Below are 27,003 nucleotides of genomic sequence, written 5' to 3'. Positions count from 1 at the left end.
ATGGGGAAAAAAACCCCCAAAAGAGTAGGTTTTTCCCCCCTCTCTTTGTTACCAAAAAAACCCAACCACCAAAACAACCCCACCCCCCCCAAAAAAAAGTAATCCCCCCAACCCTAACTGGAGAATAATTCCCTTTTCCAATCTGCCTTAAAAACAACACAAACAAAAACACAAAAGGAAAATACCAAAACCAGCAAATAAACAAAAAAAACCCCCAAACTCTCTCCCCAAATCAACCAACCACCAATTAACAAACCCCCCAAAAAACAACAAACCCAAACCCACAAAAACCCACCCCCCAAAAAACCAGAACAAACTCAAAAGGAAAGCAGGCAACAGGAGATTTCAATACCATCATCGAGCTTAACACCGGAGAGCCAGCCAGCTGGGGGTGCCAGCGGCATTGCCAAGACCCAACACAGCTGCTGGCTGGCAGCAGGAAGGCTCAAGTGGATGGACGGCAGCACCAGGATGGGCTCCACCACCACTGTGTGCCAAGTTTCTCCCCTCCTGATGCCTTAAACCATTTGGTTTGTGTTAATACTTTTGTTAATACTGTCCTATTTCCCCTTTGCCTGCCCAGCATTGGACATCTTCATCTAAACCAAAGCCAAGGCAGAAGTAACCCTGCACAGAGGGCAGAGATTCAGTGGCTGTGACCAGTGGCTCCTACCTACTCAAGCAGCACCGAGCCAGTCACCGCGGTCCCACACGATATCGCACTTGAGCCCACGTGAAGCGCATTGCAAAACCAGCCCCCCCGCTTCCCAAGCCCCAGCAACACCAGGCACGCCGTCAGGAAGGAGCAGGGCAAAGGGGACAAGGGGCTGTGCAGACCCGGTGAAAAATTAGCTTAAGAAGTCCAAACGTCCAACACGCGCCGCAAACAGAGGCCAGGCTGCGCTGGGACCCGCGTGGGATGCTCGTCTCGCCACGCCAGTCCTTGGAAGAGCAAAAGCCTCACCCCTTAAACACCAGCTCCTCTCCTCCCCCACGCTGCTGGCACGTCCCAGGGTTTCTACAGGCGAAGCGGCGGATGAGAGCAATCCCTTCCTGCTGTGGGCCTGGCAGCAGCCTTCCCATCCCTGCGGGAGCCAGGGGTCAGTGTGCCAGCTCCCCGTGCACACGGAAGCGGTAGATGCAGGTGTATTCAGGGTGGCCCCAGTTGCTCAGCACCCGGAGCTCCACCAGCTGGTATGTGCCCACGCCATCACCCTTGGGAGACAGGGAAGGGAAAACCTGAGCCCTTGACAGTGCTCAGAGGCCCCAGGAGCCCCCATTTTTTTCATGGGATTGGGTGCTCCAAAGGCAAAGCACTTACCTTCAAGTAAAAGGTTTGGATGGCGTCACCATCGTGGTTGTAGGTGAACTGCCCAAGAAGGCGGCCCTCCTCCTCTCTCTCTTCCTTCAAGCCCTGCAGAAGGACAGGGAAACAGAAATGGAGAACAGGGAGTGATCAGACCAGAGGCAATGAGTGCACCCAGGGTGGAACAAGTTGATAGAGAGGCAAATGCATTTGACCCCTGCTCCTGCTCTCCCAGACCAAAACAGTCAAATGGGAACAGGGGTCAGTGGGAAGCAACTGGGGAAGGTAGGAGAAAGGAGGAGCTGGGCTGGGCTGGTGCATGTATATGGTTTGAAAGACTGAAAATTACACCTACTCAATCTCCTCTCTCCTAATGTATCCCCAAACCTTTCCTGAAGCCTGGTGCTCCCCCCACTCTCCCTACCAGCACTGCTTCTTTTTCCTCTTCAGGATAAGATCAACCCTCCCAAGCACCCTCCAGCCAGGTATGGGACTCACCAGCCCTCTACTCCCATACCCTCTACCATAGCACCCTCACACAGTGTCCCCTCGATCCTCCTTCAGGTGCAGGAAAGGGTACTCACATAGACAGCAAAGTCCTTGGGGGCACTGGGGATGGTCCCCTGGGGTGAGAGGGCTTTTGGGATGTGCTCCAGTGTGACAGCTGTGGGGCGGATGACGTCGGAAAGGCGAACGATGGCAAAGCCCTGGGAGCCACGAAACGCCCAGCAGTTCCCGGGGTTGACATCTGGCTATGAGGGCAGGAGGGAGATACCAACATCATCAGCACCATCAGTGCCATTTTTATCCACTCCCAGTATCAGCATGGCTGCTTGTTTGAAGCAACAGGAGCCCAATAAACCCCACCAAGCCCATGCTGGTCCTCCCCCTCAGCAGGGTCTTGCCCCGAGGGTGCTCACCTGCAGGATGGCACGGGGGGACTGCGACTGGTACCACAGGGGGATGCCAAACATGCTCAGCAGTGCCGTCCGCATCTCATAGGTCTCCGAACAGCGAGTGTTGATGACACTGGCCCCTGGCATGGAGAGGGGGTGGCAGTGGGGGAGCTGTATGCCAGCACCCTCTGGTCCCCTCCCCAGGGCAAAGAGCTCATCCTGGGTGGGCGAGAGCTCCCTAGCACCTACCTGCTGACTCTAGGGCATAGTCAACCATCCCCACACGGTCCTCACTATAGCGTTTCAGAGCCTGGTCCACAATGAGATGCACTTTCTGTAGGAGGAGCAGAAAGCATGAGAGGGGTGAAAGGCTCCTCACTTGCCTCCACCCTGCAGGGGTGGAGAGAGTGCAAGGACCTTCCCACAGAACTGCAAGAGGGTGAATCATCGTGACAAAAATGAGCCACACGTTTGGCTGGGAAGCCCCGTCAGGGGTTGTTAAAAATACCCCAGATGAGAGGAGCTGTGCAATGAAGAGGCAGTGCTGAGCTTACCCACCCCCATCCCAGAACAGAGGCTAGCCTCAGGGCTGAAGTATCCATCAGCAGGTACCAGACACTTCCTGACAGCCCATCCAGTCCAGCGTCATCTGCTGGGCCCTTCTGCCCAGTCCTGCAGGACAGATGGGAGCTCTGCTCCCCCATCCAGAAGAGGGGAGGTTGGTCAGAGCTCCTTCTGGAGCCAAATCCAACCCCAGGAGCCTAGGCTCTACAGCACCACCATGGGTCTAAACTTCATGGTGTGCACGAAGCTTGTGCAGACTGCAGGGACTGCTAATCCCATCTTGATCCCTCCCCTTCCCTGCCTCTGCAGGGAATTGCCAACAACTCTTTCCAAAGCAAGCAGGCTCATATTTTCCCTTGCTGTCATTCTGCTGAAATGCTTTGCCCCAAATGACTCAGTGGTGTGGCTGAAGGATAGGAGTAAGCAAGATGCTCAGCCCATGGAAACCTTGCTAGCACCTGCCCCACTTTCTGGGTGAAAAATGCATAAGCAAAAACTTGGATTTCAAGGCAGCAAGAGACTTGAAGAGGTGTAGATATTGCCACCTGTGACCCCTTACAGGGCAGGGCACAGGCACAACCCAAAGCAGGCTAGGGGCAGAGGAGGGATGGAGAGGTTTCAGGCATGCTCAGGTGGGATATGAGCCTGGGATTGATGTCCCAGCTGCAAAGGCTGTTCCCATGTCTCTGTCATCTGCCAGGAACGCATGCCAGCCCCTCCCGTACACACAGAGTAAGGCACAGTCCAATTCCACCACCATGTCCCCGGGGCTCAGGCCAGCACTCACCTCCTCTGTCACCCCTGCGGTCCCCCCTCGCTGCAGAGCTACTCCACTACCAGCCTGAGCACCCTGTGCTGACAGCCTCTGGTCCTCTGAGATTTTAGCCAGGATCTTACGCTCCAGGGCCTGGAGCTCTGCTTGCAGGTCTGCCTGCTGGAGGACAAGGCCAGCAGCACCACCCCGTTGGGACTGCGCCAGGAACCGAGTGAGCCACGCCGGGAACTGCGCTTCCACCTGCGAGGGCAGGGACAGAGCTCAGCCTCAGCACAGGGACTCCTGCGCCTCCCTCCACCCAGCAGAGCGGGGACTGGGGACTCACATCTGCCCGCATTGCCTTCAGCTGCTCCAGCATCCCCTCCATGTGCTTCCCCATCACCTCCTGGTCAGACTTGAGGCCGGCCAGCTCCCTCCTCAGTGCTGCCACCTCCTGTTCCAGCCTGCCCACCTCCTGCTGGAAGCTTCCTCGCAGGTCCTCCTGCACCGAGCTGCATTGAGAGAAAGGCAACAAAACCCTTGTGCCAACAGTTCCACCTCCCCTCTGCATGCTAAGGAAGAGGAGGCTCATTCTCGCCACTGCCTACACTCAACCCCATCTCCAGGCCCAGTTTCAATTCCTGTGGCAATGACCTCTTCTGCTGCATCCTGTAGAGAAGCATCCCCAGCTCACCCCTCAGCTGAAGGGCCACATTCTCTCAGTGATGCAAAGTGGTGCTACAAAGGTCATTTGCTGCAATCACCCTTTGAGCCCTGCTGACAGCCATGGCACCTTCTTGACAACAGACCCAAGTATCCATCCCTCCCCTTCCCAAGCTTGTGCCTCTCAACCCTTCCTCTGCCCTGAGTGAATCTTAACCTGGAAACCCCTCCTAAGCCTCCCTGGGGCAGTTTCACCCTGCTACCACCTTTCTGCCCGTAGCAGAGCAAGGGCTCTGCCTGACAATCAGTGTTACCTCTGCCACTCCGAGTTCAGGTCCAGCAAGCGTGCCTCCATCTCCTGCCAAGACAAGGGAAAGCAGTGAGACTTCTGACACTGGTATGGAGGATGCCCTGCTTGGGTACCACCCCATGCTCATCCACTTACCTGAGAGGCTTGTGCCACCTTCCCCAGGTGCCCATCCAAATCCCTCTGCACCTGGGCTCGGAGAGCATCCAGCTCACCCTGCAGGGCAAGGAAGAGAGGGGAAGATCAGAGCCTGGTTCCACATACCCCCATGTCCTCACATCCCCATCACACCCCTCACCTGGAGGTGGCTGGTCAAGTCAGCATGGAGATGCTCCTTCAGCGCTGCATCCCTTCGGTTCACCAGCCCCTCCAGCAGTGCCAGGACATCCCCCGAGGGGCTGCTGTCCCCTGCCACCGCTGCTGCCGCCCCCCGCCGCAGCTCCCACCGTGACACCATGGCCTCAAGTGCCTCGAAGCGCTTCTCCAGGGCCTGGAAACGAGCCAGGAACCGCTGCTCCCCCTGTAGACCCTGTGGTGGCAAAAGCAGGGCACGATGCAGCCCCCTAGGAAGGTATTGGTCCCCAGGGGGCTGCCTGTTCCACACAGATCCATGTGAGAGGGGACCCAGGCCACCCAGCCTCCAGAGTCAGTGACATTTTATTAATCTGCTGCTTTCCAAATGAAGGGCAGATGTTCCCCCTGCTCCATACCTAGGACACTCAGACAGCCACAAGCTGGGGGAGCCATTTCCACCAGCATGGAGCCACCTTCTGCACCATTTTCCCACCCCCTGAAGAGACCTCTTCAGTCACAGACCACACTGTCCCAGCTCTCCCTGCAAGGCAATCATCTCATCCAGGCCACCACCTTTGCCATGCCTTACCTGGTCCAGTGCAGTCAGGTCCCCTGCCCCAGGCACATCAGAGGAGGAAAGCTTGCCAGCTCCCCACCATGGGAAGGAAGGGAGGCTGAGTGCTGACAGCCCATATGGGTAGAAGTACCAAGCTCCTGGGCATGCAGAAGAATGAGGTGGTTAAAAAATTACAGGCCAGTAATAGGCCTGCAACAGGAGACAGGGTGGATGTGCAGAGGCTCAGCCATCAGCATCACCTGGGGTTACCAGGAGGCCCCAGCAGAGGAGTGCAAGATGCACCAGGGCACTGAGAGCCACAAGCACTGAGCTCAGGACCACCCTGTCCCGTGGGTAGGGCAGTGGGATGCTCTGCACTGCCCCAGATCTCAGGGCCAAAGATTGAATCGGGCTGACTCACCATAGGCGGCAGCAGTGAGAAGCAGGAGAAGCAGCAGCAGAAGCAGGAACCTCTTCAGCCACGGGTAGCGCCTGGAACACAGAGACGAAAGAGGTGCCTGTAGGACTGCAGCTGCCTTCCCCCACCACAGCACTCTCCTGGATGGGGGCCAGAGGAAAGCAAAGCCTGTCCAAGATTGGGCACAAGACACCCACGCCCCCCACGCATGCTGGGCACTGCAGGACATCCCTTCTCTGTATGGGCTTCCCCCATCCCAGCATAGCAGCACCAAGCTCACCTGGAGAAGGAAACTCCACCTAGGCGAGGACCTGTGCTGGTGAGGCGGTGCCAGGCAGCTGCCAGCCCCGAGAACAACCACCCCACGAACCGAACTGTTGGAAGATAAACAGAACCTCAGGCAGGGCCCCAGCAGACATCTCCTCCACCCCCGAGGGTGCTCCCACAATGGGATAAACAACACCTCCACACAACCAGGGAACACCACACAGACACAGAGACACTAGCAAGGAAGGAAGATGCTGGAGAAGTCACCTCATCAGCCCTCCACTCACCTGGGGAGGTGAACACCTGCCAGAGAAAGGAGCCCACTCGAGAGGCTGCAGTTCTCAGCCCCGATCCAGAGCTACTCTGGCCTGAGTAAAAGTGACCTGGAAAGGAAGAATTGAGGCAGTAAGTGACTAAAGAGAGCCTACATCCTTGTGCATCACCCAAAGAAAAGGCTTTGCATGGAGGCTGGCAGCACCCTGGACACAACCAGGCCCTGGGCTGGTCCCCTTGGGCCCATCTTCCCCAGCATCCCTGCCACCACAGAGAGACAGATGCATCCCTACCGGTGTAGTCATCTTCTGAGGAGTAGCCAGATGAAGAGGCATAGGTGTCATATGTCTTGCTCTCCAGAAGCCCATTGATCTTACTGGACTCAGTGTCCCCTGTGCCTCTTCTCCTCCTGGTGGAAAGCTCCTCACCTACCCCAAAACACAGGCCCTCTGAGAAACCATCCACCACCACTCTCAGAAAAGGCAACTCAGCCAGCCAGGGAGCTGCCCAAACACCCCCCACCCCAGTGGCCAGGAAGGTCCCCAGCTGCTGCCAGAGGGAGGGCTCACCCCAGTAGGTGCTGCTGTCCAGGGCATCGTCCAGCACAGAGCTGCCCAGGGCAGCGAGACCCCGGCTACCTCCAAGGTAGGACTCGCTCATGAGTGACTCGCTGTAGTAGGAGGTCTGGGTGCTAGGGCCAGGAGAGAGGCGCTTCGTGCTGCTGGATTTCCTCCTGATCGTCCTGTCAGGACAAGGAACCAACTTACCAGCCAAGTGTGGTTACAAGGTGGGAGGGTTATGGTGCACCAAGTAGAAGTGGGGAACTCACCCCAGTCCCTCAGCTTGCATCACTTCCCTCCACAATCCCCCCCCCCCCCAACACACACCGATGGTGGCAGGTTTTGGAAGGTGCAACCACCGGTCTGCAGAAGGCCCTCCCTGGCAGCTGCCAGCACCGCTTCCGCTCACACTGCTGCGGTTTTCCTGCCCAGCACTTGCAGCACACCTCCCTACTGCCATCAAGCCAGAGATGGCTGCAGCTGGAGGAGGCATGTAGCCATCCTGAGCCACCCACAGCAGCCCCTGTGCCAGGGTAGGGGAGGGGAAACACAGGGATGCCAGAAAGCACAGAGCTTTTGCCAGAGTGGGGTCACAGCCAGTGCCAAGGTGGCCGGCAGCTATGCCAAAACGCAACGAGCTCACCCTCAGGCTCACTTCAGAAGCCACCCTGATGGCCCACCCCAGGAAGGTGCCCAGTCCATGGCATGGGATGGAGAGTTCTGGGCATGTTTGGGAAAGGGAACTGTACTCCCCCACCCTGCACTCCACTAACCTGCCGGTGCTCTCCTTAAAGGGAAGCTGCTGGCCCCCCAGCAGGGAGCTGCTGCTGCTGCTGGTGGTGGCATCGTCGTCGCCGGGGTAATAGCGCGTGGTGACAAGGCGCTGGCTGCGGCGGGACATGGCGGCGGCACCGGGAGGTCACGGCTCACCTAGGGGTGCGGGGACAGAGGAAAGTGTCAGTGGGAGACAGCCCCCAACAAGGGACCCTCCCCTCCCCCCGGCTCACTGCACACACCGACCCCTCCTCGCACGCAGGCAGCCGCGGGGTGACGGTGCGACTGAGGGTGCACCGAACCCGCCGATCGGCACCGACTGCCTCGGGCCGCCCCCGCCGGGGCTGGGCCGCGAAAGAGCCGCCCGCCCCGCCACCAGCCTCCCCTTATAGGGCCATAAACCCCCTTCGCCTCCCACGGGACACCCGCGCCAGCACTCGTCCCTCTCTAGACCCTTTGCCCGCTTCCCAGCCTCCGTACGAGGTGGTTCGTCCTCGCCCACGACCCACCGCAAACGCCCCTTGCCCCAAACGCACCGGCCACTCGCGCGGCGCCGAAACAAGTCGCACACCGGCCCAGACGCCGCTCCGCTCCCTTTTGTTTTGCAGGGGAAGGCGGCACCCGCCCCTGCCCCCCCCCGCTTCCCCGGCGGCCCCCCCCGCGCTCCCGCCGCCCCGCCCCGCCCCGCTGCGCGCGCGCGCCCGCCGGCCCGCCGCTGTGGCGGAGCGAGGGGAGGGGAGGGGAGGGGGGGGAGCCGCCGCCGCCTTCCCCCACCACGGTCTCTAGGGCCCTCTTCGGTGTCTCATTCTCATTACCGTTATTATTGACGCTGTTGTCGTTTATATTCTGTGTTCTGCTATTTTGTGTTGTTTTAGTTGTTATCAGCTTTTTGAGAAGGGGCAATGAGGGGATCCTATCCCGCCCCCCCGGCTGCCCCCGGGGAGCTGGACCCGTGTGCTTCAGCCATAGGGGGTGGCCACTGCCCCCCAATACCTACCAAGGACCACAGGCAGCCCGCGCTGCCAGACCAGGGCAGGGCCCCAGCCAGGTCCCATGGGTAACGCGCACCCAAAATGGGGGCTCTCAGGTGCAAGGCTGTGCCGTGCCCTGCTCTCATTTAGGGTTTGCCAGCCTCAGTGGGGTGAGAAATAACCCGGCACCCCCGCACATCACTTGGCACAGCCAAACCCGTGCCCGCGGCATGGGCTGCCGCGCTCGACGCCCCTGCGCCCACGCCGCCTCAACCGGGCGGGCGGGTTCTGCTGCTCCCCGGGCCCGTGGCTGCAGACACCCTGCTGCCAGCCCTCTCCCCACACGGGTGGCTGGGCTGGCTTGGCAGGGGGGTGCGAGCCAACCCGGCTGCTCCCACGGGACCTTGAACGCGCAGCGCTGTAGCCGGGACCTTGTGCAAACTCACGGAGCAGAGAAAACAACCTCCCGCCCACGCCCCGGGTGCTAAATCCGACGGTGCCACGGAAAAAAATTTTGCCTGGGAGGGCTCAGCGAGGCGGGGAGACCCCGCCACCTGTGTCCATACCCGGCCGTGGGGCTGCACCTATGGGGCATCGGGTGGGAACGGCCGTGCCAGCTTCGGGTATGGCAGCAAAAAGGCATTTGTAGAAAGGGTTAAAAAAATACCAAGCCAGCAGAAGGGGAGTAACCTGTTGCAAAACAGCCCCGAAGCTTTTTCCTCCCCATGCCCGAGTTTGGTGCAAGAGCCGGGGCAGTAGCAAGAGGACGTGTGGCCAGTGTCGGCGGGGAGAGAAGGGGGGTGTGTGGGCACACAGCAACAAACCCCGATTCAGAGTCCCTGGCCCCGTTGTGTAACTCAGACAGATCCTCTTTGTCGTCCCCTCCCGCCCCCCTCCCCCCCCTTTTTTTTTTCCCTCTCCCTTTCAAACCCTTTTTTTTGTTTGAGCCCAAATCTCTGCCTGGCTTTTTCCAGGGCAGCTCTGTCTCCCACTGTGCCAGCCACCCTTTTTCACCCTTTCCTGTGACTTCCATTACTCCACGGCTGACTGACATGGCTGGAGGACATACCTCCTCCCCTATGGCACCTTTACCTCTGGCCATGCTGATGCCAACCCTGTGCCCTGTCCTAGGAACACTGGCGGTGGCCATAACGATGGCACCTGTCCTGGCTGACATAACCTTGACACAGATTAACCCCACTGGGAGACTCGGGGGATAAGCTGGGTGCTGAGCCACTGGGCACTAAATAAGGTGCATGGCCCCAGGTCAATCTGTCCCGTCCCAAGAGCCAATTTTTCAGGTGGGGAGGGAGCCAACAGTGGTTCTCAGGGGATGTGAGGGGATGCTGGGGTGGGGAGTGGGGCTTGTTCCCCTCTTGCTGCACCTCTGGTGCTGTGGTGGAGGTGACAATGCTGAAGCTATAAGGGCATTTGGGTAGGCATGGGAAGAGTGTAGCAGGGATAAGCAGTGAGTGGCTAGGAGCTTGTTCCTCAGTTTCCTCACACCAGCAGTGGGGAACCTCAGTTTTCTTTTTGGGGATCACCAGGGCATTGCCATGCTGGTGGGGAGGGGCAGAAGGAGTTTGCCAAGTGCTTGAGTTTGGCAGCTTTTACTGGGGGAAAGCATGAAAAATCCCTACCCTTTCCTGAAAGACTTTGGAGGTCTGAAGTGACACATCCAGGCATGCAAAGACAGGCCAGGGCTGGGAAAGCATCCCTGATGGGGCAGATCTCAGCTCATCTCTTCTCCACTAGGTCAACCTTTTTATTTAAATACCCTCCCCGTCCCAGCCATCCTTACAGCCTGCTTTCCCGGTTCGTCATGCTGCTGGCTCTGGCGCCACACAGTCAGAACTGTCTGCTGGTCCTCCTATCACCCTTGGCAGTGCGCCAGAATACTCCAACGGAGCGGGGTGCCGAGCCCCCCATCACACCCGTGACCCCACATCATCCACCAGCACCTCGTCCGGATGGGCTGTCCCAGCCAGGCAGCGTGCCACCACTTCCAGCACCTTCCCCAGGCGACGGTCCAGTGCCTGCAGGTGGGGCTCGGCTAGGATGGGGCTCAGTGGGTCAGCAGCCAGTGCCTCCCGCAGGACATCGCTCAGGAGGTAGGGCTGGGTGGCCAGCAGCTGCAGGCGCAGGTAGGTCGACTTCTTGATGCTGACGAAGGTGATGAGGGAGAGGTCTCAACCCACAGAGCCTCTCCCTGAGGGCAGCTCTGGTGCAGATGGTGAGAGCCCCTTACCTGCAGCACTGCTGGAGAGGGGCCAGGATGGACATTTCATCGTGTGAGTGCTTGCCAAAGCTGGGGGGGAAGAAGCCCATCAGTGGGCACTGCCCTGTCGGTTCAGAGCCCAATGTGTGGAGCATTTTGGCAAGACCCAGGCTCTCTCCCCACCCCTTTGCCAGGATTGCTTCCAACACTTTACCCGCGGCCGTTGTCCAGATGGAGCAGGAAAGTGTCGTTCCCAAATTTCTCAAAGGTCTCATAATGGTGTCGGTCCATATTGCCTGTGGTGGGGCAACAAATTTGCCATCAGGTGGTGGGCCAGGAGATGGGAGTAGGGACACACAGCATTATTGAAACCCAAAGACTCGGGAAAAGAGCTCGGGGCACCTCTAAGATGCCCATCTGGTGGACATAGTCATGGTGGGGACTCAACTACACATCCAGGCCCCTTGTCGTCCCAGCAGCCCTATGGAGGGACAACAGCAGCAAATGGAGCAGAAGTAATGGCAAAGGCATGGCTGGACAGCTGAGGACAAGGAGATGGGAAACTTTCCAAGTCAGTTGATGGTGGAGAGACAGCACAAGGAGGAAAGAGCAGACCCAGGAAATAGGAAAGGCAGTGCTAGCCTCAGGGAGCATCACCACCAACCCCAGCTCCCCAGGGGATGCATGTAGGAGCTTGCTGGGGGGAGCTTCCTGTGCTTGGGGTCTCCCTCACTGAGATCTTCCCAACATCTCGCATCCTTTGGCTTCTGTCGGGGACATGCCCTAATAGCACAACCTTCTACTCTTATTTTGGGTAAGAGGGCAGCCAACAAACCACACAGGGCACAGTGCTGCAGGACACGGAGCTGTTTGGGCCTCTCGGTCCCAAGGGGCCTTCAGACCTCCCAGTGCCAGTGTGGCAGAGCTCACCCATAAGGAAGTCGAGGACTGTCATGTCAATGAGGTCGAGGAGGCGATGGCCCCTGTCGTAGGGTGGTGTCTCTCGCACCTGAGCACAGTAATTGGGGTTCAGCTCCCACCTGTGGGCAAAGGCCAGGGCAGGCAATGAGGCTGTGAGAACGGCTATGGGCTGGCCCCCTCCTGTCTCACGGCTCTGCCGCCCCATGCCCCGTGCCCCTCATGCCCCAGCTCACTCAGCCTTCTTGCTCTTGTGGTAGGAGCGGCGCCAAGGGCTGCGCCAGGAGCGGCGCTTGGCCAAGGTCTTGTCCGGCAGCAGAGCAGCCATGGAGCCCTCCAGCTGGTCCGGCTTGCCACAGAGGGCGTGCTCAGTGGAGCAATAGTAGGAGCACTCCCCGTAGAAGCAGACATTGCCCGCTGGCAGTGGGAACAAATCAAAGGTTGATGAAGAGCTGGAAGACAAGAAGCCTGCTACCTCTATGTAGGGCGGTCTGGCAAGCAGCCAGGTGAGGATGCTCCATGTGCCATGGCCACATGCCACTATCAAAACAGTGCCAAGGAAAGCCCTGAGGAGCAGAGGAACCCTGCAGCAGGGAACCTGGCAGGAGCTGGAGCAGTCCCCAAAGGGATGGGTTGCCCCAGTGCACCGGGAGCCAGGGCAGGGGCAGCTGGCTCCAGGTGACCTCCAAGCAGATGGCCACAGGAGAAGATGGATGGCATGAAAACTCACCTGGGGAAATGAAGAAAGTCTTGGCCAGTTTCTTATCTGTGGTGATGTCTCGAATCTCCTTTGTTATATTGACCAAGCGACCAGAAACTGGGGGGATTCGCCGGAAATCCAGGATCCTGGAACACAGAACTTGGAACCATTTCTTGCTGACCCTGGCTGATGTCACAGTGAGTTATTAAAACAGTGGTATCCCTCTCAGTGAGGAGGAAGAGGTGAGATGAAGGAGCAGTTTCTCTGCTTCTTTGTTGTCACAGGAGGGCAGAATGGAGTGAGCTTGCTCTCACCTGTCCAGGTGGAAGGCTGCTATCTCTGCATTGTGCCGTTCAAAGTCTGAGAAGTAGAAGAAGTCGATGGGGGTCTCCTGGTCCCTGGTCTGCCTGGCAGTAGAGGGGAGGATGGGAGCAATAGCTATAGGTATGGTCACCTCAAACATGGGCTTGGCTCTAAAGTACCCCTCACTTCGTGTCCCCAGTGCTGTTGGAGACGTTTCCAAACCCAATCCCCTCCAGTCTCTCCCTGCTGGGTGGCGTGGCTTCAAATCCTCCAGCCAGGTCCCCACACATACTCTGCTCCCAGCTCAAGGGCTGGTAAGCCTTTGTGGACTAGAGGATCCTGGACGGTCCTCATGGACCATCTTTTTCTTTCCACCACTGGAGGTCACTACCCCATCACAAGCTGAGCCCAGCCTGCTGCAAGCACCACCAGGGAAGACTAGGGGAGGAGGACCATCCAGCTTGCCTCAGTTTTGGGGTGAGAGGCTGAAATGAGGCAGTGCATGAAGTATTTCTCCATTTCTCTTTCTGTGGTCTCCTCTGACCATTCCTTGTCACCAAAGAGGACTGTGCAAGGGGAATATGGGGTTGATTTCTGGCTTTACTCACTTCATGGGCTTGAAAAGGGCCTGCCCATAATTCGGGAAGGTCATGATGAGCTTGAGCTGGGTCCCACCAGACTTCTGCACTGAAAGGGGGCACAGGGGCATGAGTGAGGTAGGTGGTGGGGAGCAGGGCGAGGGTGTAGGTAGGGCTGCAGGAAGGGAAGCAGTACCTGAGCTGACAATCCTCTGTGTGGCTAAGTCCTGGAGGACAGTGGGCATCAGGGGGTCCTGGCGGGGGTACAGCTCGTAGCGGTTGATGCCAACGTGGAATTTGAGCCAGGCAGGGTAGGTGTCATAGGCTGTCTTCCCTGTCGGGAGGAGCGTCTCGGCTTTACTGCTGCTGACCCTGCAGCCCAACAGCCACCACCACCCCAGCAACAACAACAACATTGTTTAGTTCAGACCAAACATATCCTGTGTCCCCCAGGCCCTTCCCAGGAGGTGGTGTATGGAGGATGAGGTGGAGGGAAGGCCCAGCACAAATGCTGGATGGTGGTGCGACCCTTGGGTGCCCTCCTTGGGGCTCCTGGCACCCGGGGCAGATCCCACCCATGACTTGTGGCCAGGAAGACCTGCTGGCACAGCCAGAGGGGGTTCAATGTCTTCCCTGGCATTTTCTGAGGAAAATCCCTGGGCTGATCCTGCTCCTCTCATCTGTTTCCCCTTCATTTCCCTGCTGGAGAAGTTTGTCTTGTTGTTTTTCCCCAAGGGATTAGCTCCTGGGAATAGAACCAGCTACACCCCGCAATGTGCTCACTGAGAACTCAAGTGGGTTTGCCAGCCAGCCCCAGCACCAACCTGAACTCCCACTCAACATCCATTTCCCCTTGGATGGGCTTATCACACACTTTTGATTTCCCCAAGAAGGGATAAGTTTGGTTTAATATCCTCCCTGTCTCTATGCCTCCTCCAAATCAGCAGTTTGCTGGAATTCAAGGAGGGCTTCCCAGGGTATTTGCCCCCGTTCTGTACCAGCACTGCAATGGGACAGTCCAGCACCTATAACCCAAATTCATGTCTTTCTCACTCTAGGAAAATGCACACTCTGCCCCAATTTCATTAAACCAGACCCATCTCTCATGTTTATCCATAGGTGAGGTAGTCCTCAAAGACCAGGCAAATGCCCATTTGTGTAAACCAGTTCTTAAGCCAGCTTTTATTCTCTCCCAGTTTTAGCAGCCACCATGTTTGGAGGTTGTGCTTTCCCTAAGGAAGCTGCTGTGTGCTACTGACACTAAAGCTTTTAGTATCTTCCCTTCTAATCAAAGGTTAGTACTCCAGTGACAACAATAGGCTGTTGGCAGCACATGGCCAAGGCTAGAGGTCAGGCCATGTCCTGCAAAATGCAGGATGGAAACAGTCCCACAGTTGGTGGCAATCTACATGGTGGGCTTTGCATCTCCAGTGTTTTGGGAGAGGGAGATAAAAGTGGTTAACAATCTGGAGTGGAGTGATCCTCAGAGAGAAAGAGAGCAAAGGGTAGAGTCTGCAGTGGGGAAGGGGAGGAGGACATGGTGTAAAGGATACCCTACATATTACTGTAAATAATTCAAGAGTCTCCTTTGTCTTCACCATGTGCTACAGGCTCCCAGGTGGCAGCCCAGAAATTCAGGGCCAAGAGAGGATTCAAGGCACAAGAAAAGTGTGCTCAGCAACCAGTGCCCCTCTGGGGTGGGATGCTGGTCTGCACAAGGAAACAACATACTTGCTCCCTGCCTCTTGTCCCCTCAAACCCACATATCCCCCCAAAATAAGCCAGGGCTGACTTTACTCCTCACCATTCATCACTTCCACTGTGTCTGAGGCTGAACTTCTCCATGGGGTTGACGACAAACAGCTTGTCCTTCTCTGTCACCTCCGGGATTGGGATGTTGTAAAGAGGATGCGCAAAGAGCGCCACCAGCTTTGATCCTTCAGCCCACCCTGTATTCCCCTCTCTGCTCTGGCCACGCGTTCCTGGCTCTCCAGCCTTTGCTTGTGGTCTCGATCCCTGCAGCTGGGAGCTTTTCTCCAAGGAGCCATTGCTGCCACTGAAATCCTGAAGGATTCGCAGGCTCAGCTTTTTGGGGCTGGCCAGCACAGGGCTGCCTGATGGGGCGCCCGAGGCTTTCGTTGCTTTCGCATCGCAGCCACAGGATCTGTGTGCAGTGGGGAAAGCCAAATCCATTGCCAGGTGCACCAGAAAGGCCAAGAGCAGGAGAAAGAGAAGGCTGGCTTTAAATTTCCTCTGAAAAAGTGCTTGTAGCCGGCACCGCATCCTTCCTCACCCGAGACGTTCAGCAAGGGCACCTGCCCAGGGCTGAAAGAGAGTTGGTGCAGCTGCAGCCTCTGTACAAAACTAGGAGTGAGGTGTCCCCGATTTAGAGCATCACAGCAGAAGAGTGAACAGGACAGAGCTGAAGGGAGGATCTGCCACTGTGGCACCATGCAGGGTAATACCACCGGCCCAGCTGGCAGCCGGAGGTCTCAATGAGGTTTATCAGCACTGATAAGGGGAGAGCTGGCACTGCCAAGGTTAGCATGAACGGGTCAAGCTCCAAATCAATAGGTGCAAGGCTGGCTTGGGGACAGTGATGGCTGCAGATAACCCCCACACCATCCTGCCCCTTCATGCTGTCACCTGCACCTGTAGAACATTTCTTAGTATACAGGGCATTAAAGCAGGTCTGCCCCTCTGCAACACCCACCCTGCCTAGCACTACACAGCCCCACTCCCCATGCCCAGCATATCTGCATGCTTATAATCCAAGAGAGTTTTCCTCCTGCTGCTCAGCCAGAGCAATTTTATCATCCTCCCCCAGCTATTCAGAATCACTTTTCCTCAACCCTCCTTCAAAACCCACTTCAGTTAAGTAAAAAGAAGGGTATGTGAGTATCAGCATCACTGAAAGGGGAAAAGCTGGGCTGGCACTGTAAGGAAGGGCTGCCAGACAGGTGAGGTTCATGGGGAATGGTGGTCCCAGGGCCTCTGAAGCAGACAGGGCAGGCAGACAGGCAGGGGGAAGGATGCTGCCTATTGCTTCAGGTATCAGCACAGAGGGGCAGCTGGACCCACTGAGCAGTGGGGAGGACTGGCAGTTTGTGGAAGGGAAGGGCAGCCCCATTTTCACAAGAAATTCCCTTTTCCAGTGACACCCAGGGACACAGAGATGGGCTGTGTGAGCAAAAGCAGTTGGCTTGTAGGGAGAGAGCTTTGGATTTGTGAAGGGACAGAGAAGCAAGGGACTGCCCACAACAAGCCTGGGGGCTTTGTTGCAGAGTCCAGAGTGATGTTGCTTCTCTTTTTGATTAGCAGAATGCAGAGAGCATGTGAAATCTGTGCAGTCCGTCCTCGCTGCATGATGTACCAGCGGCCAGTTTGGACATCCTTGCTCTAGTCCAGGGAGTGTCATCTGAGAAGCAGGCAGTAAGGGACTGGAGACTCTCCTCTGCTCCCATCCCTGCATCGCGCTCTCGCTCACGCTGCCCTTTCCCCAGCATCCCGTGCCGGCTCTGTCCGTGCTGGGCTGGGCCTCCTCCCCGGCGGTGCGGTGAGAACTCAGTGTTCCCGGTGTTCTTGGCTCGTCGTGTCCCCCGGCGCGACAGTTGCCTGGAAACCGCCTCCGGCCGACACCGTCAGCCGCCCCAGATTCAGCCAGCCCCTCGCTGCCAGCCCCTCGCTCCCTTCTCCGCTCCTTGCGCTAACAAGATGGCCGATTCGAGCTGGGGCAAACGGGAAGGAGGAGGAGGAGGAGAGCTTCCCAGCCTGGCTGGTGAGCTCAAAGCCCTCCAGAAGGAGCCGTGTCGGGGTGGGGGGGGAGCAGATGGCATCCCTGGGGAAGAGAACACGGCGTCTTGCTCCGAGGGGGGGTTGCTGGATCCAGTCTGTACATACGGTTTGGAAAGAAGGCGCCTACGAGGGGCTGTGGCTGGAACATGGGATCGTTAGGGTCATTGCTTAGCAAAACAAAACAAAAAAATCTCCCCAGTAAGACTCGTGTGCTAACTGCTTGCATCGAAGGAGCAGCTCAGCTCCTGGAGCAGAGCCAGAGATTTCTTTGCTTCCGAGCCAGCCCTAGGAGACCGAGAGGGAGAGCCCTTTCCTTCCACTGCCCCAAATCGGCACCAAGCTAGGCTGAAGGAAGAAAGAAACATCCATCCTACATCCTAGAGCAAGACAGGGATGGGGATCCTACAAGGTGAAGCCACCCTGCTGATGAGGAGTCCCATCCCTGGTCTAAGGGAGCGTGCAGTCCTACATTGCCCCTCAGTTTAGCATCCCATTGGAAAGCAGAGACGGCAGGATTAGGTGGGGCACTTCAACGGCAGCATTAAATATTGACCGAAAGGGTTTTCAGCGAGTCAGACACTAGCCTGCGGCAACGGCGAAGAGCTGGAGAGCTTCAAAGCCTGCCCCGACTGCCTGACAGCATGTCAATGTACCTTGTTGCCATGACATCATCACAGAGAAAGCAGTTGAGTTTGCACCTCTTTCTTCCCATCTTCCCCTCACCCTAGTTCTTCCTCCATCTTCCCAGCAGGTTCAAGTCACCTTTGGGGCAGAGGAGGAGCTGTGCATCCGAGGACATTTCCACTGCTGTCACCGAGACAGGGCTCCCTGGCAGCTGATAACGATGTTGCCCATCTCCCCTCAGCAGGGAGGGATAAGTCACGAAGCACAGCTCTCTGAGCTGTTGCTGCAGCTTTGCGGGATGGGTGGATAGAGGAGGTCGTTTCAGCTGGCACTGATGCATCACCCTGCGTTTTTCATCTCCATTTCTGTGTCTGACTCAGCCTGATACTTTGATGGGTAATGGCAGCATTATGTAGGGGGCAAGAAACAAGAGGGAGAGAAGCACACAATAGCAAGCCACATGTTGCCAACTTCACCAGCTTTCTGCTGAAAATTTGTAGGTGAAACCCTTCAGTGAGAGACTGCAGCTTATGCTCAAAAGCACATAGGCTCTAGAGGCTGCAGAGCATCAGCCAGAGGGGTCTCTTGCAGCAAAACATTGGACAAGGGTCCATCTCTGATCCATGAACAGCACTCCCCTGAAAATTAGAGGCATACCCCAAAATACCTCATTGAACACTTGCCTCAGAACTGGGGCCTTGATACACAGAGCTGCACTATGAGAAGCTGAGGTTTGTGCTTGCATGTACAGCACCAATGATGGGCATGCAAACCGGTGAGGATGAGCTGGCTTCTTCGTGGCAATTTCTTGTGGGAAAGGTGTTATCCTCAGGAACAAAAATAGCCTGCCACTCTCCTGTGAGCCACCTTGCACTTACCTTGGAGGAGTTAGTGTGGGAACTGACTTGCTGCAAACTCATGCCTAGCTCACCTCAATCTGCTTGCATGCTCCTGACTCGAGAAGGCTGGAGAGTGGTCAACATTTGCCCCTTGCTGATGCAGGTCATGGAGACATCAGCTTTGGTCAACTGGTGTCCAAAGAGATAACAAACTGGCAGTGAGGCCAAAAGATTGTGCTGAGGTAAGCAGCTCCCTGTGATCATCTGCAGGTCACCACAACCCTGCAGAGATGCTCATGGCCAGTGTGTGTGTGCATATGCACACAGCAGTTAATTATTTATTAGTGTGAAAGGGGCACGATTAAAGAAACTATGTTACAGCTGAAGGTATCATCATGCTCACACACTAGGAATTCCAAACACACTGGCTTTACCTTTTTCTCTGAACCTAGAGGAGATAGAAAGTTGTGTTAAGAGAAAATCTTTTCCACCTGCCAGCAGCAGAATGTGCCAGTCAACAGTGCTGTCTCATGCAAAGGCAGCCAGCTGGAGAGAGTAACCACACCAAGAGACAGCTTGAAGGATTTGGTCTCTTCCACACTGCACAGTGATTGTGTCCCTGTGGTCCACCATAGAGGGCAGGTATTCATGGTATGTTGTGTGTATCCCCCTACCTTGCAATTCCCTTCCACCTGATGAACAAGGGAATTATGTGAGAGGACATTGAGCCTAGCCAGCACAGATGAGCCAAACTTGAAATAATTTCTAGTTGCCTTCGTATTACTCCAAATCCTGGCTTGTAGAAGAGCTCCTGACATGATGAAATGCAGAACATCTCTAGCATCGTGCTGAGGTTCAGAGAAGGAAGAAGAGGAATTTTAAGACCCTCCAGCAGTTTGATCCACTGCATGCACTAATGCAGAAGGGTCCTTCGGAACTGAACTATGGAGCAGAGTGTGGCCTCTGATAAAACACAAGGTGCCAGTGGTACTGCTGGCACTGTTCTGGAAGTCTGAAAGCCAAAGAAGCCATAAATGTGAGACCTCAAAGGTCCAAGCAGAAGCACACTGCCTGGGCAGCGGACATGGGTACACTCCTTTGCTGCTAATTCAGCACCTGTGTGGACTGAGGCCTTTGGCCAGTAGCACTATGGGCCTGGCAACCATCTTCAGCACTGTGGCTTGCACTTGTGAAAGGCATTAAAAAGGGAGGATGAGAGGGTGTCTCTGGTACTTACAGGTCACCCAGGAAACAGGTGGGATGAACACTCGCCACTGTCTTCCACCTGAGCTACACCATTGCTTGCTTACTTCCACGTTTCCCCAACTAATTTTTCTTATCATCCTCCACTTCAGGACTTTCATTTTAGAACACAGAGAAAAGGTCATTCTACTAAATTTTTGTTGTAAAAACACAGATCCCCAGATATGTATAAATAATCCATGTACGTAAGACACAATTACGCTCACTCCATCCTCCAACACCGACAGCTTTAAGAAATGAAACAGCCTAAAAGAACCCAAGTCCAAAAAGATGCTAGGTTTCTGATGACCAAGTGATATCTCACATGGAGCCTCCTTCCTCTGCCAGCCTCCAAACAAGATGCTGAAAGTACACAGCACTTGCAACACCCCCAGCAACTGACAGGGAGGCATTTGAGCCTTATGAAGAGTTCTCACCCACTCCCCAGGCGTCGTCAGCCGCCTGTGTTTTTATGCTATCTCAGTGTGTGGTGGGTGAGAAAGGAGGGGGCAGTTTGCATAGCAACCTCCTACACCCAGGCAGCTCAGCTGTTGTATCCTCCTGAGAGAAGCGTGGAAGGGCAAGCTGAGTCTGCTTCTCTGTGGCTAACACCTCCACAGGCAGCCCAAAGGGAGGCCCTTGTCACTGCCAGTTCTGTATGGACATCATAGAAGCAGGAAAGAAGGTATTCTTGGCATTCAGAGAGAGGAGAGACAGGTGCTGGCCAGAGCCATACCACATGGTAGTGAGGAAGGTAGAGAAGAGAGGACACGATGTGGAACAAGTGGGAGGGCTGGATGGCATCTTGCTCTTTCCCTTCCCCCTCCCAGCACTGCTGTACAGCTCTGCAGCGTGTTGCAAAGTTACCTGTTCCCCACCTCCTCCTTCCTGCTTTGGCACCAGGCCGCAGACAGGACACAGGCGAGGACAGGACAGCTTAGAAAGTTAACTGGCAGGCACGTGCCAGCGGTGTGCATCCCACGGAACCGGCAGGTCAGTACGGAAGAAAACGCTCGACGTTTAACTATTAAAATATAAAGCCCCATCTCCAGAGTGTACAAAACCTGGCAAGAGAAGGAAGGATCCCTTGTATGCAGTGAGTCTGGGACCCGGCCAGATGTCAGGAGCACTTCCAGACGCACACGGCCAGGCTGCCACCGAAGAACATGTACAGCAGATTCTTCATCTCATGAGTGATCTCAAAGCCAAAGCTTTCCCCAATCACCACATGCCAGGAGGACCCAAACTTCTTGTCCATCATCTCTTTGATCATCTTGGCAGCGCTCTGGAGAACGTTAAGGAGGAGAGCAGAGGGTTAGGCTGAGCAAGCAGTTCATATGCAAACATATAAATTGGCTGTCTTCTCCCTCTACCAGACTATGCAAGCCATGGGCAACAGGTACAACAGCCACGCTGCAGGAACTGGGAGCTCCTCAGAGCTTTACCCAAGGGTAAAACAGGTCTGTGTTTCCAGCAGCCCCTGACACAACGGCTAGGAGAGACTGAAGTACTACACCTCCCAGCCCCGTCTCTCGTCTGCACAGTCTGCTTTAGATGCTGATGGAGCTAGGCTGGGTGCAGTCAGCACGAGAGGAGATTCAGGTCACTAAGCTGTGGCTATTTTTACAGAAGTTCTTTTTTTTTTTCTCTTTCTTCTACAGCTAATTACCACAATACTGAAACTAGGCTGACTTTTAAAAGGCTCATTTCTCCCAGATTGAGCTAAAAAAGGAGCAAGGAAGATTTTGCAGTGACATGCAGAGTCTCAGGCAGAGTGGGACAGGAAAAATTCTCTGGCTTCATAAGCTTTGCCTTGATCCAACTCAAAACTGCTCCAGCAACAAGCAGTCTGTGCCCTGCCCACAGAGCAAGGTGTGTTTTCCTTTACAGCTGGTTCTCAAGGGCAGCCTTTCCAAAGGCTTTACCTTCTGCATCACTCCCCCATTTATATGGCCTCAGTAACTTCATCCAGGATGCTGAGGACCAAGAGGGAAGACTTAACAGGGTGTACCTAAAGACTTTCACAGGCACATCCCCACGACAAGTCTCTTCCATACTCTAATGGGGACAGCCTTGCTCAACACTGAAGAACACATGGGAAGGGCCAGTCTCCAAACAGTTCTGAACCAAGCCCTCAGGACACAGGGCATTTTATGAACAGAGTTGGAACCATGTCAGGCAAGGCAGGATTGGGAAGGAGGTGAGGTTTGGGAGGCACCATCACTACTGACCTCTGTTTCCCACAGGAAAGCAAAGTGCTATTATGGATTTCGCTGACAAAGGGAAGCGAATCTGAAATCTAGCCAAGCTCTGTCTTCTGCTGCTGCTCAGTGCAAAAAGATGAATAGGATGTCAGGATCTGACACCACTCTACCCTGCACCCTCAGCCCTGCTCCTGCAAGTTTCCTGATCTGAAGGCTGAACATTTTAGGATTTGGCTAGTACCTCGTTGTTGGTGGCGTATTTCTCACATGCTGTGACACACAGCTCCATGGCCTCCACACGCATCTCCTCCGGCATGTCTGTGTGCTGGGAAGAGCAAACAAGAGGAACTAAGTGGAAAAACCAGAGGAAGACACAGGACAACAGTAAGGAGCCCTTACTGTTGTGAAGGCTATAGCAGGGCCTAGACTGCTGGGCCTGGGGCACCACCAGCAGTGCAGGTTTGTCTGTACACCAGCACTTCCACTGGTTCAGAGAATGGCACAAGTGAAAATGGCTTATTGCATTATGAGGGATCCCTTTCTTCCTTTGTCCCAGCCAAAAGTCTAAATTATACAACCTCTTCTTCCTTTTCTGCTCTCTGACTGGCTAGCAAGTTCTTTTACTCTGGGTCCTCTAGGGAGAAAAGTAAGCTGCATCCAGAATGCTGAGAGTGCTCCAAAGGCAGTATGTTCAACCTATTAGATGAATCACTTTGCCCCAAGCTTCCTCTGGCTGAAGTGGCAGGGGGAGGGGAACAGCACTAACGAATTTCCCTGACAGGTCAGGAAGAAAGCAGTGGTGATGACCTGGACCCCTCAGCTGGACCATCAGTACATGTTCTCAGTGGGAAAAAATTCTAGTTTAGAAAGTTGGTAAGAATGAAGGCAGAATTTCCTATCTGCAGCACTGGCAAACATGTAATCCAGCCCTCTTACCCTGATCAGTGGAAAGCTGTGAAGTCTTTTATAATCAGCCTCCTCCTTTTTCCCCTCCCCGGTGTCTGCCATGGTCCTTCCACAGTGACCCCAGGCAAGGGTGAAGGGGCTGCCCGCAGCTCAGCAAGGTGCTGCCGTGCAGAGGGCACAGAGGTACACGGCTCAGTGGACACGGGCAGAGCAGCTTCAGCAGGAGTGGAAACTTCTCAGCCCAGAAGACACTGCTTGAATGAAAACAAAGACAGGAAAAGAAAGCTCTGAATTAAAACGGAAGGCAAATAAAACGATTACAAGAATACTGTCCCATCTTACCGTTGCTCGGTTTCATCTTCACACACCATGCACTTAAAGAGTTATCTTACTGACCATTAATGCAAATGAATTTAAAAGATGTATCACTGTCCATAAATGAGGCTTTAAGAGCACAGCACATTCCCAGAAGCACCAGTCAAGCCTGAGGGAAGTGCAGAGTCAGGGTACAGCTTCCGACAAGGGGTGAACAGTACATTAGCCATTATGTCCATTGATTAATTCCAAAAGGAATTTCCCAGGATGCTATTATCTGTGAAAGTTTCAAACTGCACATGACAAGTGAAGGGTAAGAGTATTTCAGGAACAGGATTGGTGTACATGTCTGGATGGAAATGTTTAACGGGAACATCTTGGTCTGATTCGTGCACTTGCTCCTCACATCCCTGAGCATTTGTCAGCTGGCAAGGACCATATGGGAAAATGCTGGACCGTGTTTATGGGCCTAATTACCAACAAGGCTCTACTTGGGCAACTCAGAGGCACAGCACTATCTGACTGGCAAATTCAGAACATTTCACTGTGGTCTCCCCTCTAGTTTGCTCATTCAGAACAAAGCACCTTCCTCTCATACCCAGAGGAAGCACTCCCATATTAAAAGAAAACCAAACAAACACAGTGTTAGGCAACACCACACAGATCAAACATTCATGCCAAGCACGTAGAGTTGCTGGCTAAGGCACCAACTCTGACAGACTACTGGCTCTCACACGAAGGACCGTGGGACCTGTACACGGCCCCACCACAGCCTGACAGAACGGCCGCCCGGCTGGCACCAGCATCCCGCAGCGGGGTAAACCCCAGGAGCCACTTCAATACCCGGCTTCTCCCCGAGACACGCCAGATGCCACAGACCGAGGCAGGCCGCCAGGAGGTGCTCCACGGGTTGGCGGCGGTTTCCCCGGGGAGAAGCTGCCCCAGGCAGTTGCGCTGCTTAATAGACAAGGCAGGGGGATGGTCCGAGTGCAGCCCACCAGCCGTAGATCCAGACGGGCCACAGCCCCAGAAATGGGCAGAGATGGGGAGGACACAGACAGGGATCGCAGGCACCAGGGCAAGCAAGGGCGGGGGACGGGAGACAGGGACGAACCCTCCTTGCCCCAGCACAACGAAGGAGTGCCGGGCAGGCGGGCCGCACACCCGAAGCGGCTCGCTCACACCGATCTGTCGCCCTCAACCTCACGGAAGTGGGAAAAACGGGCTTAGTAAGCGGCCCTGAGTGAGGCAGGGGGAAGGGATCGAGGGGACTCCGGGCGCGGCCTCACCTCCACCGCCGCCACCGCGGCCCGCACCACCGCCCCAGCGCCGGTTGCTAAGGAAGAGCTGTTGTTGTCGTAGCAACCGACGCAGGAAGTTCCACCTACCTCACCGTCTATTGGCTGCGAGCGCACTGCCCTCCGTGTCTGATTGGTGACCTGCGCTGCAGGTTATCGTGCGGGGGCTTGGGGCGGCGGCGATGGGGTGGCCGTAAGGCGCCTGTCCGGCCTCGGCCTCTGCCTCTGTGAGGGGCCGTGGTGCCTACGGCACGGTGCTCTTGATGAGCGAAGAGGAGCACCCGGGGCTGGGGAGGGGCCGCCTGCATCGCAGGGGCCCTCGTTAAGCAGCCCCACTGTAGTGAGTGGGAACGGCTCGTGAGCCCGGCTCTGCGTGGCCGCGGAAGCCTCTGGTGTGCCCCGCGGGTGCTGGACCCAGGCCTGAGCGCTGCCGCTCCGTGGGACGCCTCCGGGGCTGGGTCAGGGAAGGCCATCTGTCGGGAGCGCGGGAGATCCGTGGCTTCTCCTGAGTGAAAAAGGGGCTTCCAGGATGCTCCCGTTTCCCCCAGCACCTCCGAGGTTTTGGGTGGGTTTCAGCAGGGCAGGCTGCGCCGAAGGGTGCTGGTCTGCGTCCACAAACTGCGCGGTGTCGACTTAAAACCTTTTTGAGGCCTGCTTCTGCCCTTTGATTTACACAACAGGGATAGATACTGGAGTGGGTTGGGGCAAGTGCAGGTTTTTTAAAATGCTTTTTCATTGTGTGGGAAAGACAAGCACTCACGTTTGTGTGGTGATACAAGAACAAGAAAATAACCTTGGGAGGGTGAGGATGGGTCAGGAGTTTGCAAGCAGCTCCTACAACACTAGCCCTCATCCCCACTGAGCTCACTGGCCCCCTCCTGCCCTCCATGACCTTCATATTTGCAATGTCTGTTTCCTTTGAGGTTTTCCTTTGCCTCTCAGCTCTCTAGGAAACCTGTGCTCTCTCTAAATCTTGCTAGCCACATAGGGATTACTTCTTAAACGGTTTCCTGAGTGTCTAGGATTGTACTTGCCTGAAATTAATACAGGTAGCGAAGCAACAAGCTCCATAATACTGAGGGAAAAGATTTCTTCTGGGCAAAGCTCCAGCTGCTGGGTGTGATGGCTGGGTTTCTATCAGGGCCTGTGCTTGTATTACAGGGTGGCTCATGAGCCAGATCTTCCATGTGGTTTGACTAGCATATATTTGAAATATCATCGTTGCTGGGTGTCTGCTGAAGGATTTTCTTTCTAGCTGTCTGGGAAGCAAAAAGGGGGGGGAGGAACAAGTTGAGCACTCTCCTACCCCTGCCAGCTCGTGAAGTAGTCCTCTTCCCTCACCATAGTCCTCTGTAGCTGTATGAAGAACATATTGTTGCTTCTTTCACTAGCAGAACAGTGAATCAGACCCCCTGGTTGTCGCTTGTCTGACAAAGCAGTGGTGGAGGCAGCGAAGCCATTTTTGGGCTTGTAAAGACAATGCTGCAGTGATCATTCATCTTTGCCTCTGACGGTGACAGGAATGAAGCTCTGCCTCCTGTCCCCTTCATTCTCCTACCTGCTGTACCGATTTTCCTTCTTCTGGCCCCTGCACCAAGGCAAGCACAGAGCTAAAATTGTCAGGAGACAGATAAAAGCTGGGAGATTTTTTTTTCCCTCTCCCCTTCCAGAAGAGATAATTAGGAATAGAATCTCTGCAAGCAAGAAGATCTTTCCATCACCATTACTTTATCTCCAGGCAGCTATTCTAATCTCTCTGGGGGCACAGAGCTTTCAAGCATCATATTCTTACTGTAGTTTTTCTAATGCTTTAATCCCTGTATAGTTCACCCACTTTTGCTACTAAGCAGCAAGCCAGTGTGAGTTGGTGTTTGTGTGCCTGTGCCTCTGTCTGCGCATATAGGGGGACTGCATGCACGAATACTGCATGATTCTGCCTTCAATTAAACCTGCTTTCGTTTTGATCAGTGTTTCCCCAGGGACAGTTCCCCTTGGGAAGTGCTGGGACTTGGTGTAAAGATTGTTCATCAGCGGCTCCTGGGTGTAAAGCTAAGGGGAAATGGCCAAATCCAAAACTGCAGAGGGCCCAAGGACGGGGGTGACGTGGTGTCTTGTGATTGTGGGGGGTGATACAGTGGGCTGCAGGGTAGGAAGGAGTGTGTCCTGCTGGCCTGTTCCCATCTGCTGTGCCTTAGCAAAATGCTGACAGTTCATTTCTGGACCCTCAAGTGCAGGATTTCTGCAAGCTGCTTCTACATCACCGCAAAACAGTGAAAGCCTTACTGGGTCACAAAGTGGTCCCTTAAGTGGTAGCACAAAAGGCAGATACACAGTGTTGCATCACCTCGTCTTTAGCTTCCGTGCTGCACAACCAGGTGCCTGCCTGCAGGCAAAGGCAAGTCCAGAGCAAGGGTCCTATTTGTGCTTCTGGATCTGTAAGGAGCTGTGGTTCTTGCCCTG

General features: G+C 55.3%; 3 protein-coding genes across 3 annotated transcripts; all 3 read right to left on the bottom strand.

The window, feature by feature from the left end:
- Nucleotides 1-271: 271 nt before the first annotated feature.
- Nucleotides 272-8,266, bottom strand: SUN2 (Sad1 and UNC84 domain containing 2). Its single transcript, XM_054167944.1, has 18 exons — nt 8,169-8,266; nt 7,632-7,788; nt 6,868-7,040; nt 6,592-6,726; nt 6,313-6,408; nt 6,039-6,132; nt 5,762-5,832; nt 5,374-5,498; nt 4,789-5,019; nt 4,629-4,706; nt 4,498-4,541; nt 3,867-4,032; nt 3,554-3,781; nt 2,452-2,536; nt 2,227-2,342; nt 1,891-2,058; nt 1,322-1,414; nt 272-1,215 (listed from the first exon to the last, which is right to left on the bottom strand). The coding sequence occupies exons 2-18, from the start codon at nt 7,757-7,759 to the stop codon at nt 1,102-1,104; spliced, it is 2,145 nt and encodes a 714-aa protein (XP_054023919.1). The 5' UTR covers nt 7,760-7,788; nt 8,169-8,266; the 3' UTR covers nt 272-1,101.
- Nucleotides 8,267-10,340: 2,074 nt separating this feature from the next.
- On the bottom strand, nt 10,341-15,729 carry LOC104302093 (extracellular serine/threonine protein kinase FAM20C). Its single transcript, XM_009902567.2, has 10 exons — nt 15,125-15,729; nt 13,517-13,692; nt 13,351-13,429; nt 12,754-12,846; nt 12,470-12,585; nt 11,976-12,156; nt 11,752-11,861; nt 11,036-11,117; nt 10,852-10,911; nt 10,341-10,766 (listed from the first exon to the last, which is right to left on the bottom strand). Exons 1-10 carry the CDS (start codon nt 15,601-15,603, stop codon nt 10,532-10,534), a joined length of 1,611 nt encoding a protein of 536 aa, XP_009900869.1. The 5' UTR covers nt 15,604-15,729; the 3' UTR covers nt 10,341-10,531.
- Nucleotides 15,730-20,786: 5,057 nt separating this feature from the next.
- On the bottom strand, nt 20,787-24,577 carry DNAL4 (dynein axonemal light chain 4). The gene is made up of 4 exons (XM_009902481.2): nt 24,535-24,577; nt 22,961-23,181; nt 22,266-22,349; nt 20,787-21,105 (listed from the first exon to the last, which is right to left on the bottom strand). The coding sequence occupies exons 2-4, from the start codon at nt 23,030-23,032 to the stop codon at nt 20,941-20,943; spliced, it is 321 nt and encodes a 106-aa protein (XP_009900783.1). The 5' UTR covers nt 23,033-23,181; nt 24,535-24,577; the 3' UTR covers nt 20,787-20,940.
- Nucleotides 24,578-27,003: the final 2,426 nt, after the last annotated feature.

Source organism: Dryobates pubescens, chromosome 15, assembly GCF_014839835.1.
Source record: "Dryobates pubescens isolate bDryPub1 chromosome 15, bDryPub1.pri, whole genome shotgun sequence".
NCBI classification, from domain to species: Eukaryota; Metazoa; Chordata; class Aves; order Piciformes; family Picidae; genus Dryobates; species Dryobates pubescens.
This window is presented reverse-complemented; position numbering and strand designations above follow the sequence as displayed.